Source organism: Lissotriton vulgaris, chromosome 1_1 (assembly GCF_964263255.1).
Source record: "Lissotriton vulgaris chromosome 1_1, aLisVul1.2, whole genome shotgun sequence".
NCBI lineage: Eukaryota > Metazoa > Chordata > Amphibia > Caudata > Salamandridae > Lissotriton > Lissotriton vulgaris.
The window spans coordinates 1,679,959,309-1,679,978,636 of NC_141685.1; the positions used below are offsets into that span (position 1 = coordinate 1,679,959,309).

General features: G+C 41.2%; 1 protein-coding gene across 1 annotated transcript in view; it reads left to right on the forward strand.

Moving 5' to 3' along the window:
• The window catches only part of PLXNA4 (plexin A4), a 1,023,024-nt gene that overhangs the window by 588,483 nt on the left and 415,213 nt on the right, over positions 1–19,328 (forward strand). The window contains exon 6 of the mRNA XM_086918924.1: positions 15,489–15,612. Coding sequence (XP_086775050.1) covers positions 15,489–15,612 — 124 coding nt within the window. The remainder of the gene's footprint in view (positions 1–15,488; positions 15,613–19,328) is intronic.

A 19,328-nucleotide genomic window follows, 5' to 3' on the forward strand; every position in this document is an offset into this window, starting at 1 on the left:
CCATAGACACAGCACGTGGGAACATTCATGCACACAACTCAGATACATATTCTCTAACAGATACAGAAGGGCATACACACTCACATAGATACACACATCTGTGCCACTGTTTATCAACAAATGCTTGTTTGAACGTTCCTTCCTGGGTACTTATGTTGAATTGTTATGCACTCTTACATATCAGAGACGAGTAATTCATACCAGATGCCCACCTCCAATACTAAATTGATGTATGTCAGGTTCCTATCCTGAGTACTTCGGTACTTCATACTAGAACCCTAGCTGGATGATTTAGCAGTTTCATATCAGAACCCATCCTCAGGAGTGTACAGGTCCCTTGAGAGTCCTTCCTTCCTCAATATTAATTTCCCAGTCTACCAGAGCCTTCTCCCAACGCAGCAGTGGCCCCTCCATTAGGCCGTGGGAGCGCCACCCCTCGGCACCACCCGCAAATAAAACAGGTTTTATTATTGTTTTATTTTAATCCCCCTGAACCCACCCCCAGGACTCTGATGAGTCTTGTGGGTGGGTCCAGGGGGATGACACTGTGGAGGGGGAGTGTTAGTGCACTACCTTGTCCTTTCTCTACACATGAGGGTTGCCGGCCAAACCCTGAGATGGCCAAACCCTCATGCGCAGTGAAACTTTCTCCAGCCCCAGCTATGTTTCTGGGTCTGGAGAAAGCAGGCACAGGCTCCCAGAGCACAAAGTCCCAGAATTCAGGCCAATCCTGATGCTGCTTTCATGCAGTGTCAGGATTTGCCACAGTGCATTCTGGGAGACTGTGCTCAGAAGATGGAAGAGCGCGATGAAGCGGACGGCGCAGCAATCAGGTAAGTTATTATTTTTTAAAATCATTATTTTGTCCCCCGACCTCCCTCACCCCCAGCTTCCTCCTCCGGTCTGCCCCATCACTTTGGCAGGGGACGGTCCGCTACTGCAACAATGCAGCGTGCTTTCAAACACCGTCCATTTAGGAGCATTCCTACGGTAGACTTTTCAGAATGTTCTGCCAGAGACCTGTCTCTCGGATACCAGGGTCTCTCTCCCAAAAATATATTTCTTGATGCTTTCAACATCTCCTGCCAAGTCGGGTCAATTTTTCATTAGGTTCTGGCGTGCACATTGGCTAGAAGTTAGACACAATATAATCGTAATTACTGCACTTTTAGTCCATTGTCGATCAATAAAGGCTCACTCAGGCAGAGTTATTATACACAATTGACTCAAGTGATTTTGTGTGTTAATGTCTTTAATCGAGTCACTGCATCACTTCATCCAATCCAAGAATTGAAAATATGACAAAAGTGAGCCATCTTCTCTAATTTGGAAACACACTTGCCTCTGCTCCACGCCACAGTTCTGCGATTTCATAGTGCAACCATCAGCAAGATTACAGAGTGCATGTGGCATTTGTAGTGTCTTTAATTGTGTCAGTCTATTAAAGCAAATAGGGGTATGACACGCACTGTGGCTTTATGAAAAAACAACTGTGTTCAAGATGGAAAATGTATTTTGTTATTTAAAATTATTTCTTTTCTGCTAAAGAGACATATTTATAGGATTGCAGAGGTGGACAACTCTACTTATATGGTGTAAAAAGAATCCCTGCCCGGTTCTTATAAAGGCATTCAATATGTGCCAATCTTTGCAGTTTGCGCTTTCCTGCATAACGAACCCTTTGGTAAATGTTCCACATTTCCTGTGTGAAGCCATTCCTGGTGGATGAAGTGGCTAAACTGAGAGCTGTAGATCAAGGAGAACTGGGTCTTAAACCTGGCTAATGCACCCACCTACTTGTGTCATCCTGGACAAATTAGTTAATCTCTGAATGACTTAGTTAGAAGACGGCAAAATGCCTTTTCGAGTTGGAAGATGACTAAATACCTTTATGATATCTCAATTCAAACTTTAGATCTACATTCAAATTTTAGTTTAAGTTTGATTGAAAAGCGTGCAACCCTTGGCGATATCTGCATATTGCTAAACAAATGTTCTTTAGAAAACGGTCACGTACCTGCAAAATTCAACTGGAAAAAAATGATTGGGGCCAGAGCAGCTTGTCTGCAGGAGGGTTGTTCAACACTGGTCATGGAGCCCTATTATCCAGAGTCAAACTTCCCCGGCAAATGCATCTTTCCATGTTAGTTCTTTGAGATGTTCTTCTTTTTGCAGTATTTCTGTCAAAAGAGGCACAAGTTGTACATAAAAACAAGTTTTGTAGGGTCACAAGATGCCAGGCTGAAGGAGTGCCGGTGTAGGAGCACATAATGCCCTTTGAGAATTGGAGTGTTTAGCCTCTGTGATTGGACACACAGAGGTTCTCTTTTGGGATTGTGTTCCGTGAGTGATTGCAGTTGGACTATGGGTTGGTCCGATCCACCCAGTACCCGTGTATAATTTATTCAATTGACTGCAACGGTGGGAACCAGCATTCATTTTTGGGAATGTAAACCTTTTTTCATCATCAGATGTTTACCCAGATGGCAGAAAATTGTGAAATGAGGAGGAAGAGAAAGGTAGTTAAACAGTGGCCAAGGGGGGGTGGCAAGTATGAAAAGAACCTGCTAGATCGAGATAAAGAGACAACAAGTGTACTGCAGTGAAAGAAAGGGGTGATCTAGAGAAGGAGACAGAGCCTTTTTGTTTGGCATTCATGGCCTTCTGCAGCACCTATGGTGGACTGCTATGACAAATTGTGGGTGCTTTACCATTATTATTATTATTTGTCAGATTTAGCAATGGCCACAACTGGACCATCTACTGGTGTCTGTCCTTGTTTCCTTAAAATTAGTTCCTCCTCCTAATTTGTGGAAGCCCATTTTCCATTTGTTACTTTTTACCTTTTATTGTTTTGCTTTTCGTCTTCTCTCAGTTAAAGGGCATTGTGTGCTTGTCCCTCAGTATTTCCCAATTCCACCAAGTATTGGTTTAAAAGTGCTTCTGACTGCTGACACTTCCCCATACCTGGATAAATCTCCTACTTCTGATAGGTAGGATTTCCTAAATTGGAAGCAACAGTCTTGTTTGTCTTCTCTGTCTCTACCACATCTGACTGCAAGCTGAGGTGTGATCTTCACATGGGGCACTGTTTATGGTTTCTAACCCTGGGCATAGTACTACGCTATGCTAAGTAGCACAGTACAAAAACTGTGCTTAATCACATAGTGTAGCAGCTAAATCAACAACATCCTCAGATGCTTTTCTAAAATAATTTTACATGCTGAAAAGCATATAACCAATTCACAAAAATGAACTTTTTCAATGAAAACATTAGGCAATGAGAGAGGTGATGATTTTGTGGTCCCCCCTAACCTAGGGGGAGGACCAAGCAGATGCCTGAACACAAAGAGCATAAACAAAAAGCACATCTTGTTGAACTTTGGTGGTGGTCCCATCCTCTTAGGTCCACCCCAAGCACAGTTATTGGCAAAAAAACAATCCCAACCAAAGGCCCCGCCAAGCGATATGGGACGAGATTAGCAGTGGGCAGTGAATATTATAGTATCCAATATCAAAATAATTCTACAAAGAGCTGCAGTTCAAGTAGTCGTTACTAGATGTCCCTCACGAGTCAAATGCAAAGTATTGAAATTATTCTTACATCAAGCTGCAGTTCCACTAGTCGATACTAGATGTCCCTCACAAGTCAAATGCAAAACCATTGAAACCCTTTCATCAAGCATTTACATTTGACTCAGGAGGGACATTTGGGGGCATATTATCAAGGGGGTTTATCTCCGCTTTTTTGGCTTTAAAAGCCAAGAAAGCGGAGATAAAATTATCTCCCTATTACCTAGCTGTCGCTAACACCAGTTAGCGACAGCTAGTAGGAGATAGTGACCATCTTGGGCCCCGCTTTGCATGTCAGTGATATTTATCACTAATGACATGCAACGTGGGCGCGCCAAGATGTTAGCGACTGGAAACAGTTGCTAACATCGCTATCTCCTATTACCAACTTTTGGAGATATTCGCGCTAAGCGCTAATATCTCCAAAAGCTAACACCTGCCCCTGAGCAGTTCTTAGCCATGTTATCCAAGGGTAGGTGGATAACATGGCTAAGAGCATTAGCTCGGTAATGCATGAATATCGCTGACTTTTCAGCGATATTCATGCATTTCGGCCAATTTTTATCGCTTAGGAGATAAACCTTGATAATAGCAAGGTTCCTAAGCGATAAAAATCGCCGCAGCTCGGCGATAAAAATATCGCCGCTAAACCAACATGGCGATAATTATCGCTAGTTGTTGGTAATATGCCCCCTAGTAACCACCAGTTGAACTGCAGCTCTTTGTAGAATTATTTTGATATTGGATACTATATAATATTCAGTGCCCACTGCTAATCTCATCCCATAATGCTTTGCAGGGCCTATGGTTGGGATTTTTTTTGCCAATAACTGTGCTTGGGGTGGTCCTAAGAAGATGGTACCACCACCGAATCGTTCAATAAGATGTGCTTTTTGTTTTCGAGGCATCTGCTTGGTACTCTCCCTAGGTTAGGGAGGATTCCAAAATTATCACCTCTCTCACTGCGTGCTAATTTTTCAGTTTCACTTTTTTGAAAGTACTATATGCTCTTTAGCATATAAAGATAGAGATACTTATTTTATCATAACGGGCACTGTGCAGGATGCCATTTGCAATTATTTCACAGTGCAGACAAGTACACAGTGCCATCAGCTATGCTACGCAGTACTACTTGTAGTCCAAAGTATACTACATGAAGCTGCATGTAGTGCCGCTACGCAAACTACGCCCAGGGTTATTGGTTTCTCCACAAAACGTCTATTCTCATTGACACACTTTACCATCCCTGTTATCAAAAAGGTTATCAAAAGGGTCAGTGAAGCATATGGTTCTTTGATCGTAGAGACAGGACTGGGTTTATAAATGAGATTCACTGAACACTTTAAGAAGCATTGATGATACAGTGTGGCAAAAGTGTAGTAAATGGTGGTAGTCTCAAGTATTTGGCCCTATTAAACATTACAAAAAATAGATTTACAGGTAGGGAACCTTCTCTGTGGTTTCTGGCCTGGTTCAGACTCCTGTTCCATTATAATGTTTGGCAGAAAACCCTAATACAAAATAATTTACTGTTGTTATCCTTTGAGAGTTTAACATTATGTATAGTATCAGAGTTGTCTAGACTGCTGAAAGTGCTTTACACATATGTCAATTGAGCTGCCCAAATGTTGTGGTGAATCTGAGGGTACCACTCAGATATTCATTGCCGAGCCTTCTCACAAGTATATACTCATTGTTGATGATTTTGAAGCAGTAAGCTCAAAATAAATAGAGTGAAATGTCAGTTTCTTGTCTCTTAATTTGCCAATAGATCCCGCTGCTTGTGATCAATTTGCCAACAGATACAGGTGCTTCAGAGAGACTGGATTATCTTTGACTTGGGGTAATAGATCCAGTGACTCAGGACCATGTAGTTATGGCCTTGCAGGTGCTAGCTACACAGGTTGGTGGCCCACAAGAAGAACCTCTGAGTGATGCAGGTGCTTTCATCACAAAGAAAAAAGTTTAATAGCCAAGCCAGTGGGGGCCGAAGTTGCCAAAAGGACAGCATGATCTGATGTTTGGATGCACAGTGAAGGCTTCAGGGCAACTGCAGGAAGTCTGCATTCTCCAGCAACATTGGGGGCATGGAGGGAAAACTGTCAGGTCCATGTTACATCCGTGCTGCGAGCTTTCCTGAGGCGATGATCCTGCAGGGAAGATGGAATGCTTATTGCGAGACCAGGCACTGTGTTACAGTATCTGACTTCAGTAGTGTTTCTGTGGTCCTGGTCGGTCAAAGGAGTGCTCCGCTACTTGCAGGGAGCATCAGCTAGTAAGTGAGGCAGTGGGGCTGCAAAGTTCAGCAGTGGACAAAAGATGTCAAATTTGGTCTTGTTCATCTACTTTAATTATGCCGTGTGTGTAAGAAAAAGGTGTGACCAAGCCTTCTGAAAGGCCCTTTTCAAGTTGGTGGTCGATTCTGTAAGCTACGCAATCCAAGAAGAAGTTATATATATTTTCCTGTAATGCAGTTCTTGCTTGAACCATATAGAAAGGAGGTATTAACAAGTGAAGGATTCATCACACACATTTGTTTCCATATTTTTGTTGCATTCATTGCTCATTTGCTGCCATTTCTGTTGCTGATTTTTTTTTTGTTTAAACATGCAGATTTCCCCTTTGGATCTTCTACTGGATGTTCTGTCCCCTCATGACATGGCTTGGTGTTATGGTGCCTCGCTTTTAAAGTTCTGCATTCGTCTTTGTCTTCAATCCATAGTTCCAAAACGACCAATTTTTTTTTACACTGTATTTTTTATTCCTCCTTTTGGGTAACATGTGCAGAGACACCTTACACCTTTTATGTGTACTGTTAAATTCAAGGCGACACTGTGGCTACTGGGAAAAGACTGACACCCTTAATTCGGGCAACCAAGAAGGAAACTTGACAGACTTTAATCGCATTCACAGCATTCAGTCCTGACACACAACTGCCACACGTCACAGAAGTTAAGAAGAACTGGGGATAAGAAAGGAAGAGTGATCATATTTTATACTTAGGTCATTCGGTTCAGGAGGCCATGGCCGCCCAACAGTTACTGTTCCTGGAAAACCATTCATCCTCACTTGGTCATTCTGATGTGAGGTTCCTGGAATTATTTAGGGCTATAGGGCCTGGCACGTCTGTCTCCTCAACTACACGGGGAAGTTATTCCACCACTTCTCCACTCCACTCCAGTAGGCAAGCAGATAAACAAATAGCAGAACTTTGTTTGGATTTACAGGGTTGGTGCCCATGTTGGAAAATACATGTAGCTCACATTTTTATGAAGAATCACAGGTCCTCAAAAGTCAAGCCTGATGGTGTGTAGCTTTATCTTTTATACTTAGTTTGTGGAATATGAGCAGATATATGAGAGTCTGGGATAAGTCACTTTTTTTTCTCCAGATGGTATTTGAGGTTCCCATTTCACTCAGTGAATGCACCGGGCTCGGGTTGAGACCGTGGCTTCAATGCGTGGGTGGTCTATGGGATTATGGGAGGTTGAATATGTCAAAATCGAGAGGAAAAAAATGCATTATGGAGCAATAGATCAACACAGCTGAAGGTTAGCGTGAGAAGCATGCAGTTCTGAAGAGGACTTCAACCAGTTATGCTCTTAATCTGGCGTCTATTTTTGGGCAATTCAGTTCACTCTGCCCTCTTTTCAGAAAGCTCACTCACTTTTGAGGTCTTGGAGAAAGCGAGCTGAGGCCGTCCAGTCTCTCCTGCCACAGAAGAGGCTTTTCTTCTGCAGCTTGGTGGTTCCCGCCAGCGGCGCTTCAAGCGTTCAGCCCTCATTGCCAACATGACCTTTTGGCAGGAGCAAACTTTTCCCACCGCAGAAACTTTCCTGTATGACTTTCAAAGCTTGATCGGCCTATTGAAACCTTTCTGTGCTGGTTCAAAGCTTTTGCACAGAGATATTTTTTTTGCTTTCAGAATTATTGAAAAGCTGCGTCTCCTTGACTTGAAACAATACAGTAGCCAAGTGGAACACAATAGCCAAAGTTTCTTACATTGTGTACACTGAAAAAACATGTGCAGGATTTTTGTATCATCACACAAGTGTGTCATTTACCTAACCTGTATTTGTTAGTTTTCTTGAGTAGGGCTCCTAGTCAGTTTTCAAGCTTTAGATATCCAAAAATTTGGCTCAAAGTATTTTTCCCATACGGAAAGTGGCCTTAAGGTTGCCTGTTGAGAGCCATTTGGTTTTTATCCTTGCAAAAATTAAAGTAAATTTAGGCAGTGGCCTCGATAGATACATTATTTCATGTCGACCACTGCTAGAATGTATCATGTTGCTTTAATTTGCCCTCCCGGGGTGTTCAGAAACCATGCTTGATGCAAGAATCAAGAGCCGTGTGTAATTGGTGCGCCACGCTTGCTTAGAACAAAGCTGATAGAGACTCCCTGTAAGTTCATCACATTAGCTTAATTGTGGAATGTAATGGAGTTATATTGGAAATGTTCTTTGAAATGAGCACTGTGGTCTTCAAACAGATGTTTCTTCTCCTATGAATGTAATAGACAATGGATTAAGCTGTGTGATTGAAACACGGACATTAGTTCTTGCTGAAGAAGTGCTGTGCTTGCTGTTCTCCCTGTGAAAATGTGACTATACACGCTGCACCCTTTTCCATATGAGAACTTATTTGTTCTGCATGACGTTTCCCACGATCCTTCTGCCTTCCCCTAGGCACCGCGCTAAGAAAGCTTGCACTTCGCCTTAGCAAATAGCTCACAATGCTGTTGATAGGAAATTCCGTGGCATTCTTTGATGGTCTATGGTCATATTGACTCTTCTGGATCAGAGAAGAAAATGACTCACCACATTTGATTCAAGCCTGTTCCTCAAGAAGGGGAGGAGCCATTGGTGTTGCTTCTTCACAAGCCCTGCCATGGTGAAGTGGCGCTGGCCAGCTTTAAGTGTGCTTAACTCTTCAGGAAAATCAAGCTAGAAGCATAACTGTGTTTCTGTGCCCATTACACTGTGCCCATTACACAACTGTATAATCATGACACACTAGCTGAGAACTCAGATTATTAATCTGTTATTGCATCTCCCTATACCTTGGTGTTAGGTTGCGACATGAGATCCAGCGTGGAAGACTTTTGATCCCATCTCTATTGAAATTTGAAAAAAAGTGATGAACTCCCTTGTGATGATGGCCTTTGTCTGGCTGACTGTTTTATCTACCTGTTACACTGCTTTCATCTCGTGCCACTTGTAGCGAAGTTGCAAAATGTAATGCCTCACAGCTTGCTTATTTTTTGCAAACGTAGCCACTTTTACTGGTAAAAAATGTTTCTAAACAGGGGCTGTGTGCTAAAGCATAAATGCTCCTGCTGCCACCCATGAATGCAGGTGTGTCGCTATGAAGTCTTTGTGTTCCAGCAACTGCACCCCTCAGCAGCCATCACCGTGCTGTATAACCAAAAGTAATGCCTTACCATTCCCCAGCACTGGAAGTCATTGAGAGACGTGTAGCTAATCAAGCATAGGCCATTAGGTTTCTCTGCTGCCACTCAGGGTTATCAGCCCCGATAAAGCTATTCCAAAGAACCTGGTGCCCCATTTGACGTGTTTCAATAGGGAATACACAATGAGTTAATGTGAAAACGAATTTCAAGTGAAGTCAGGCAACTTTTCTTTTCTTTGGGAAGACCAAAATTATCTGATTGTGCCTAACTTTGAAAATAAATTTAAAAAGTGCCCAATCTCATGGGCAACACTTTAAATGCATTTTTTCCTTTAAAGTTAACACATAAGGAAATATATTAATCCTTGGATGGATATACAAGTCCGCATCCTGGTTATGTCTTGCTCAATTGAACGCTTGCTGCACACCAGGCTTTGTTCTAGAAATAGTCCGTCATTAGTGTGGATTAATTGACTGGGAATGTCTGATGAAATCTATTTTTACAAAGCAATATCTAAATAATAAATTAGCGAAGCGAGCCAAGCCTTGACATTCTTCTGATTAAAACAATATCTGCTTGATGGGGTAGGAAAGGTCTTGGTGCGCTCAGTGGCTCCGAGCTCTTTCCCTCCTCTCCTCTCTTCATGGGTAGTTTAAACCTTGAAATTTGGAGTCTTGTTTTCACAGAACTGTGTGCGTACAATGAAAGGCTTCCCATGCAAGAAAAACTGTTTAATGCCTATGCTTACAGTACCCCCTGTACATACAAAATCTAAATGTTCAAAAGCACGCTGATTATTGCTTTTTTTCACATTGATACAGTTGGACAAGCAGTCTGTCTGTCTGTCTGTCTATCCTATCTATCTATCTATCTATCTATCTATCTATCTATCTATCTATCTATCTATCTATCTATCTATCTATCTATCTATCTATCTATCTATCTATCTATCTATCTCTCTCTCTGTCTGTCTGTCTGTCTGTCTGTCTGTCTGTCTGTCTGTCTCTGTCTGTCTCTGTCTGTCTGTGTCTGTCTGTCTGTCTGTCTGTCTGTCCCCATGCTGCTTTTACTGGTTTCACTCTGTCGCCACTATGCCCCAATGCTAGATTTCTTTAAGTAAAATAATTTCACTCCAGTCTGTGGTATTCATTGGTGGTGGCCCTAAGAAAATAAATATCTTCAAAATAAAGAAGACTTGCTTTTCGATGCAATTTCTGTCTCTTCTTGATATCCTGTTGGTTCGTTTCGTTAAGTCAAGGAAAGGATATTTACTTAAAATTCGTTTTCTGCCTTGGCTTACCCTTAACGTGTTACTTTTTCTAGAAATGCATTTCATATATCTACCATTTCAGATTGCCTGACTATGCAATACAGATATTTGTTGGCCACTGTATAGCAATTTAGTCTGTGAAGCAAAACATGGAACACAACGCATTGCCCTTTAGTAATAAATGGGAAGGGAGAAAATGAGATATTCATCCAGTTACAATTCACTAACTGGATGAATATCTAATTTTCTCAATGTGCAGCCAGGATACCTGAGCTCAATACTGGTTCCTCATTTGACCAAACGTTGTGATGTTAGACATGTGACATTACTTCACCATGCTTTATTTTAATTCAGTGTCAAATTTGAGAGCACTTTCAAATAACTCAGTTTTGCTTCACACATTTTAACCATATTGATTATATATATTCTCCTCACACATATTTTAACCATATTGATTATATATATTCTCCTCACACTTCATTCACGGCAAAGAAATAGTTGCTCCACCAACTGCAGGGTTCCAACAAAAGTTTATTTTTAAAGCTCACCAGTGCGAAAACAGGCGAAAAAGATGGTTAATGCTTTTCGGCTTGTTACCTTTGACTGGACCATAGGGTCCCATGCCTAAAAAGTCTATTTAAAGTGTCTACCCCAAAAAATGGTCCTTCGTTACTGTGTAGTTTAAAAAGCAACTAGAACGTGTATATCGGTACCATTTGAAACACCTTCAAGCAGATGTCGCCATTTTGCCTTTTGACTCTAGATCATTTACATTCCTGTAAAGTACACAAAGTGTATAATCAATTAATTCAACTCTCATCGTTATTACACAAGAAAGATCAGATATAGGTTTTCCTATAGACAGACGGATTCATTAAAAAAAATAAAAACATTTATCAGTGAAGTCGTGACAGGGTTCCCACATTTATTTATTTTATTTGTATTTATTTTAAAAGTTCTGTATAGTGTGAGCATGACCCAAGAGGGTATCAGAGCGCTTTACAGAGAGATGCGACAACCTATAGGGGAAGCAATTGTGGCAGAACATAGCAATAGTCACGTAATGACACAATAGTGGGCACAATAATTAGGCAGTAGAATAAGGCAAAAGAGTCATCATGATAGTACATGAGAAGTAGCCGATCGAAGGGCTAGGAAGGATCCACCCATATTGGGTTGAAGAGACTAGGACCCCTGCTTAACTTCAGGAAAGGCAAGTATTCATCAGTAGTGCTTTCACTTTCTTTTTGAAGGACACTGTTGATGGAATCAGTCTCATTTCCGTAGGCAAGGAGTTCCAAATTCTTGAGGCGATGCCCGTGAAGGAGCGGTTGTAAGTTTTCTTTTTTTTTTTCAGTTTAAGTAACAGGGTACTGGAGCATCTGGAGGTACGGGCACTACCCAATAACTCAAGTTTATTTGCGAGGTATAGAGGAGTGTTGAAGTGAAGGGCTTTGTGGGTCATGCAGGCAAGTTTCAGGTGTATCCTGGCTTCGAAAGGTAACCAATTGAGAGATTTCAGTCCAGGGAGATGTGATTTATCAGTGAGGCTCTGAGGGGGGCCAGTCTGTACCTTGGAAGACCGCAGAGAGTTGCACTACTATATTCCAGCCGTGAGGTGACTAATGCTTATACTGCGGGCTTGAAGTCATCAGAGGAAGGAAAGGTTTTAGTTTCCTTGGAATGCTCATTTTGAAGTTCGCTCTTTTGGTAGATGCGCTGAGTGTGATCCTGCATGTTCAAGTTCCTATCCAACACTATTCCAAGGGATTTCGTAGAGTCTGTGATATGTGGTGTGCAGTTAAGAGCGGAAAGCTTTTTCATATATTCCTCAATGATGGGGGCTTGCTTGGGTGGGTAAATAAGGAGGAATTCCATTTTGAGGGCGTTCAGTTTGCCAGTTAAGGGTTTTGAGTAAGGTTCCGTTGAGTGTCTTAATATTGTCAGGCGAGGAGATTTTCACGTACAACTGGGTGTCGTCTGCATGCATGTGATATAGGATGTAAGATGCTTTGAGGATTTCATTGAGGGGTTCAATGAATAGGTTAAAAAGTGTGGGTGAAAGCTAGGAGCCTAGGGGCACCCCCAGGGTGCAAGGACTGGGATGGGAGAGGGATTGATTGGATTTAATTTTCTGTGTTTTGTTATGGAGAAAGGAGGCAAACCATTTTGGCACTGAGCCAGAGAACCCCATCCTATGTTCTAGAAGGCTCAGGAGATTGTCATGCTTGACCATATCAAAGGCTGATGAGAGATTGAGAAGGATTAATAGGCAGGACTCGTTCCGGTCGAGCAGTGTAAGAGCGTCTTCAACAATATGAGTGATAGCTATTTCAGTGTTGTGACCTTGATGAAAGCCCGATTGGAATTGATCTAGTAACTCGAATTCCTCGATGTGGTTACATAGTTGTACCTGTACACATTTCTCAATGAGCTTTGCCAGAGTAGGGGTGTTAGTGATTGGTTGGAAGTTATTCAGATCTTCAGGGTCTGCCATAGGAATTTTGAGAATGAGGAGAACTAGCCCAGACTTTAGGCAGTCAGACATTACTTCCTGTTTGAGGACATGAGGTATATAGTATTGTTTGCAGGTAAAGACAGTGTTACACAGAATCAGGAGGAGGCAGTGAGTGGTTTGCCCTATAAATGTTCTTCAAGGCATTAAAGTGTTAGTGCTTTCCTTGTTTTAGCAAGAGTGGCATCAGAGCTACATAAACATTTCCCATCTTTGTCCAATTATATTATTCAAATACATGTCTCGTCCACTGTATGTTGAATGCCCACTAAGTACTGATAGTATATAAAACAGAAGCTTTTAAATATATCAGTTCATATGGGGAAGTTTGTGAATGACCTCTGCTGGATAGATGATCCATAAAAGTACTAATGCTGGTAATCTATAAGGTATTTATGCTAGTAAAATAATTCCAATACATTTTAGTGTGTACCCGTTTAAAGTGCAGGTGCTCCTAAAAACCATATGATCCTAAAGTAGGAAGGGTACTGGCTAGGAATATAAAGTGCTATTTGTTTAGTAATTAATGTCATTTAAGTATTCAATTCCTATTTGGAGAATCTTCAAGTGCTTGCAGTTTTTGGATGGTCTATGAAGTGATTTCTGTTTATAAATTGCTCCAAGTGCATTTTTTATATTCCACAATAGAAGGATATTTTCATTAAAAGTACACGTACTCCTATGAACAGTTCAATAAGCCTTAATATTTCTCTTATGACAGGTGCAGTGTCTCCCTGTAATGTGTTGCCTAATAGTTGTAACAGTTAACCGTTAGGATGGTCATACCTATTAAAAGAAAGAAGGTGTGAGTAGAGGGAACTACTACCGAATATTTTAGGCTTATAAGAAAGTGCGGTAGTGCATACAGTAAATGCTAATGCAGTACATCAATTAAGATCAAAATATAGTTGGGTATTGATCATTATTCATTCTGTTTAAGAGATCACTCGATCATAGGAATTTAAAGCTCATGATGACAGAAAGTGCAATAGTTTATAGAAAAAGAACTAATACAGTACATCAATTAAGATTAGGGCTCCTGGTTTTACGGTATTTTTTGTTGTTGTCATTTCCATCTGTATTTATCCATATTTATTTTGGGATTTGTGGAAAAATAAGCAGAAATTAGTATATTTCCACATTCATTTAACCAATAAATATGCACACATGCTTGAATGTCTGCCAGGTTTCAGTGCTGTGAACACCCGCAGAAGATAAATCAGTGGACTTTTATGAAAATATGCAAATTTCATTATCAACTGTGCAACTGTGTGCATATCTACTGCTGGTACAGCCTCTTTACTAAATGTTCTTTCTTTTTTAACCCCCCATATCTATCAATCCACACATCTATTGGCCTGGCAGTCATGGCAGACAATATTTAGCATTCCTCAAAAAGCAACCCAATATCTATTTTAACCACATTTAAAAATAATGAATGTTTTCTGTCTGCATTTATCTGTAAAAATCAGTAAAAACATAAAACAGGGAGCCTTCATTAAGATAAGAGTATAACTGAACATTGATCATTCATCATACTGGGTATGGAATCACTCGATCCCAGGAATTCAAAATTCAAGATGACATGCAAGCAGACAAAAAGAGAGCACAAAATAAGGGGGTTTCTCATTCCGTTCGAAGTACATGAAATATTCCCTTATAAATTAATGTAAAGTTCTGCATCTAAATTGTGTCCAAGGGGAGTTTTTGTCTCCGTTAAAATGATGAGTCGTGATTCCATTCATCTCGAGATTAGTTCTCGATTAACTCCCCTGTCTGTTGCTTGGATGTGTTTGATCCCATTGTAATGTAGCTCCATAATGTCACCTATATGTCTCTCTCAAAACTGTTTTGCTATGGGATATGAATAGTCACAAATATTTATGGCCCTTAGATATTGTAGGACCATTTCTCCGAAAGGAATGCTCCTCTTGCGTGTCTTTGGATGTCCACTATTGACATGAAGCATACCTTTTCACGATGTGGTTTTCAGGGGACTTAGGTACATAGTTTCCTGTGTGATACAAAAATCAATATCTTGGAAAGTTATCTGCTGTGAGCTGATGTGTAAGTGAAGCTCAGATTTTACGCGATTTGATTCAAAGACATGAGTAGCTCCAGGTCCACACGTTCCCCCTTCCCTGATTAAGTTAGGAAGAGGTCATCAATGAACCTATATATATATATTTTTTTATATATATATATATATATATATATACATATATATATATATATATATATATATATATATATATATATATATATATATATATATATATATATATATATATATATATATGTATGTATGTGTGTATGTATGTCACTTGACAAATTGGCACACACGATTCCCTTATGTCAAGTTAGCAGATCATTGTTGTAAATTTGTAAATGTTTCAAAGTTCATGCTTATACAATATGAATTTTAACAGATGTTTAGGTAGTGATATAATATAATGTATTTAAGTGTAACTCAAGCATTCAAGAGATCATTTTTCAATTTGAAAGAGTCGCTACCATATTTTTATGTGCGATTTGTTGTGCAATTTACATGCCTAGTCTTTTGATGTCCCATCTTGTGATTTGGATCATACCTCCAAGCCAGAACCCCTGACTTGGCTTTGGCCAGTCTGGCTTGCCCACCTCTGATTCGGGATGTCCTTTTAAGACCAGATTGTGTAGGATAACACCATGAGTGAGCTTGTATTCTGTTTATTTGACAGGTGCACAAGGAGGGAGAACTGCGATCGATCGCATGAGGCCCGTAGATTTGCCTCGGATATGAAGCAATGTGTTCGCCTAACGGTGCATCCGAACAACATATCTGTTTCGCAGTACAATGTGCTGGTAAGAAAACCCATTCTCCATGTACTACATAATGTTTAAGAATTCTATTGCAAGAAAATGTTTATAAGCCTTTGCACTTACTGTTAGCTCACGACACTTAGCTAACCACCCATATTGTAAACATCTTATACCATCAGGCTTGATGTTGCTTAGAAACTCTGCAGGCTTTGGAAGCACTGTCATTTCACATTCATAGGGGGAGTGAACGTAACGATGCCCACCATTCAACAGCAAATTAAATCACAGGAACTAACATTAAATGATCTTTTGCAAACTATCACCTGCTAATACTAGCAAATGCTAAGTGGATACTTTGAAAGCTCAACAGTCACACAGGTTAAATCACAGAACCTGCAGAGTGGCTCACTGATGTTGAAAGGGCCATCATAGGGGACCAGTGACACTGTCTATGGGTTCTGCTCACCTGGGTCTACTATCTTCATAGTTAGTATCCCCCACTCTTACAGATTCATTAGCAGCAGGTATTTAACTTGCCAGGGCATTTTAGTAATGCTGTCCCAGGCTGAAGGTCATAATCCTGGTTTAATAGGCAATATGTAAAAGAAAATCTCTTTTGGTACAGTTAGGCCCTGATTGGCCCCTTAGTCACTCACTGGGTTCCCTCCACTACCCCCGTCCTGAAATATAACTTCATCATGCAGTAAATAAGGGCATGAGCCTGAAAATGCATTATTGCCAATGAGGTGTCATGTCTCTTCTCCCCCATAGCAAACTGCTAAATAGAGGTCGTGCCATAAATGCGGGGGGGGGCTCATGACTGTGTGGCCTTTGTCACTAGTACGGAGGTCCCCTGGAAATCGGGCCTTGAGTAGTCCATTGCACTGCACCCTAATCCACACCTTAATGCTGGGGGTCCTACATTTACTCGTCTCATCTGAATTCCCTCCTGTTCATGTTTGCTTATGGGGAGGATGGTGGAGGGTGGGGATGTTAAGTAAAGGACTTTAAGACCTTTGCCAGCTACTGTGGTCACATCCCCGACCAACCACAATGTGATTGATGCAATGGCTCATCAATTGGAAGAAATTACAGAATTTTCACTAGTCCCAGTTAAAAACATCGATGCCCAATAACACCTGTCAAAGTCTTGGAAAGAATAGCTCCAGGAAGAGTCAAACATCAAAATCCCTACAGGCGCCGGTATTAGTTAGAATATATCCTGAAAGTGCATCCGACTGGTGATTCTAATTTCTTTTTGAAACCAGTAAAACTTATTAAAGTGATGGGCACCAAGTAGAGGCATATATGTAAAGCTATCCATATCACCCTTTTTTCTGGCCATTAATGAAAAACTGGCGGCATCTTTGGTGTGTTTATTCCCTCTCTTTTTTGCTGTTTTTCCTCTTGTTTTTATGGTTCCATGGACTTCGTTTTTGCTGGCTTGTTGACTGTGGGCACTTTACTACTGCTGAGAAGTGCTAAAGTGCAAGTTCTCCCTGTGTAAATTGTCATTATGATTGGTTATCCATGAATGGCATATTTGATTTGCTGTTAAGTCCCTAGTAATGTGCACTGAGTGTGCCCAGACCATGTGTGCCCTGCATCTGCTGATGGGTCTTCCTTGGCTAGAGTGGTGGGAGGAGTTCTCATTAACTCTTGAAAAGGCTCTGGCTGCTCTGCCCAATGTTATCTCCACTCCCTGTAGTAGGGCTGGACCAGGGAGGACAAATCTAATTTTACTGAGCAAGATAGACTTTATTTACAAAGACTTCAAAGGGAAAAGGGGTATACGTATTGGACTTAAAACCCAGACTTTTAGAACACTTCTGGATTAAGAGGAACCTGCCAAGAAGAAGGTCTGGAGAGCTGCCAGGAGGAGCACTGCTTCTTTGCTGTGTGATGCTTTGTTGGTTTGGATTGCAGTTGATGCTTCTGTCTGTGGACAGTAGAATACTGGACTTATGCTTTGCTGTGGTATCCTGCTTAAGAAGATTCTCCCAAGGGCTTGATGTAGAGATTGTCTCCTGCTAAGAATTCTCAGAGACTCAAAGATTTCACCTGCAGCATCCCTGAACTCCACTGCTGGGAGTTCTGACCTGCCTTATAGTGCCAACTCAGTTCTGGCCCCTTAGAGGTTGTATTGCTGTTTCTGTTGCTGAAAATCCTCCCTTTGCCCTTCCAGCTAAGTTTTTCATGCTGCAAACACCAGTGCATTTGAGAATCACATGCATGGCAGAGGCTGAAAATATTGTTGCAGCTCCTGTCAGCGGTCGAAGAAACCTCCCCAGAGCAAGTCTTCATAGTCCGAAACTCCTGCTCCAAGACATGCCCTGCTGCACACCTAAAAAAATAGATGCATCACCTGTATGCCAAATCTACATCAATGCTGGGCTTTCAGTAAGAAACCAATGCATCACCTCCCCTCACAGTAAGAAACTGACGCATCACCTCCTCTCCAGTAAGGAACCCACACATCACCTTTCATGCGTGGCAGTAAGAAATGACACATCACTTCCCCAGGAGCAAGAAATGGACGCATCACTGTTCCTGTGAGTACGAAACTGACGCATCGCCTTCCCTGTGCCTGTTTTGATCCTGTAATTTTGATGCATCCAAGGTAATTTGTACTAAAATTGACACATCCATAGTTTTTTATGGACAGAACAGTTTTTTTTAAGCCATATTTTGATATGTGTATGTTGGATTTTTGTTTTTTTTGGTCTTGTTTGGTTTAGATGAACATACTTATTTTTTTCTAAACTGGTGTGTTGTCCATCTGTAGTGTTTGTACTGTGTTACTTTGTGTTACATAAAATTGATTTACAGATTGCCTCTGAGACAAACCTGACTGCTTGTGCCAAGCTACCAAGTGGGTGAGCAGGGATTATTTTAGCTGTGTAATCCCCTTACCCTGACTAGATGGAAAGGCCCCTACTTGGACAGGGTGCAAACCACTGCTAACTCAACACCCCTGCTTCTAACACCATTACAATGTGTTATGGAGGGATTTATTGCAAGAGGAAGACCCGCCCTTGTGTGATCTGGAAATTATCTTTTGAAGATTGGAAAATTAAGATGTACTCTTTACCAAAGCAGAGACTACAGAATGGACTACATGGAGCATTGCGTGTTCATGTTCAAGTTTACTGTCCCCAATAAGAATGAAGATCATTGACATAGAGAACAGAGCCTCAGGTAAGGGTAGCATGTTACGCTACCCTCACAGTAAGGGAGGGAACCCAGCCGAGTAGCCCTGAGAAGACGATTAGTAATATACATGCAGTAGTTGTGAACGTGTAAGTATGCTAATTGTTTAGAGCTGCAGTCACCGCTCATATGTCCTGTCCTCTTCCACTACTACTGCTATGGAGATAATTGCATTCTCTTTGACAAAGTCTCATAAAAGTGCCTCATAGAATAAATCCAAAACAAATACGGTATTTTGCCACTTTGTTGCCAAACCCATTAATATAGCCACTGTCGAAGCTTGGGATTGTTTTTGACAATCAGGTGGTTTTGAGCCAGCAAACTGCCTGAGTTATCAAGCATTGGCAATAATTGGGCATGGTGCCATCTGTCTGCCCAAAACATTAATCCCCAAGTCTCCAGTGGATTTTCCTTCAGACCAGTAAGTTTGCACCCATCTGCTGGCTAGTTGTTGAGCCACAGGGGGGGTATTGGAGGTGCCATTCACATTACCAGGGTGCATGTCACCGAACGTCAACATTGGAAATAGCTGGCATGCTTGGGTAAGA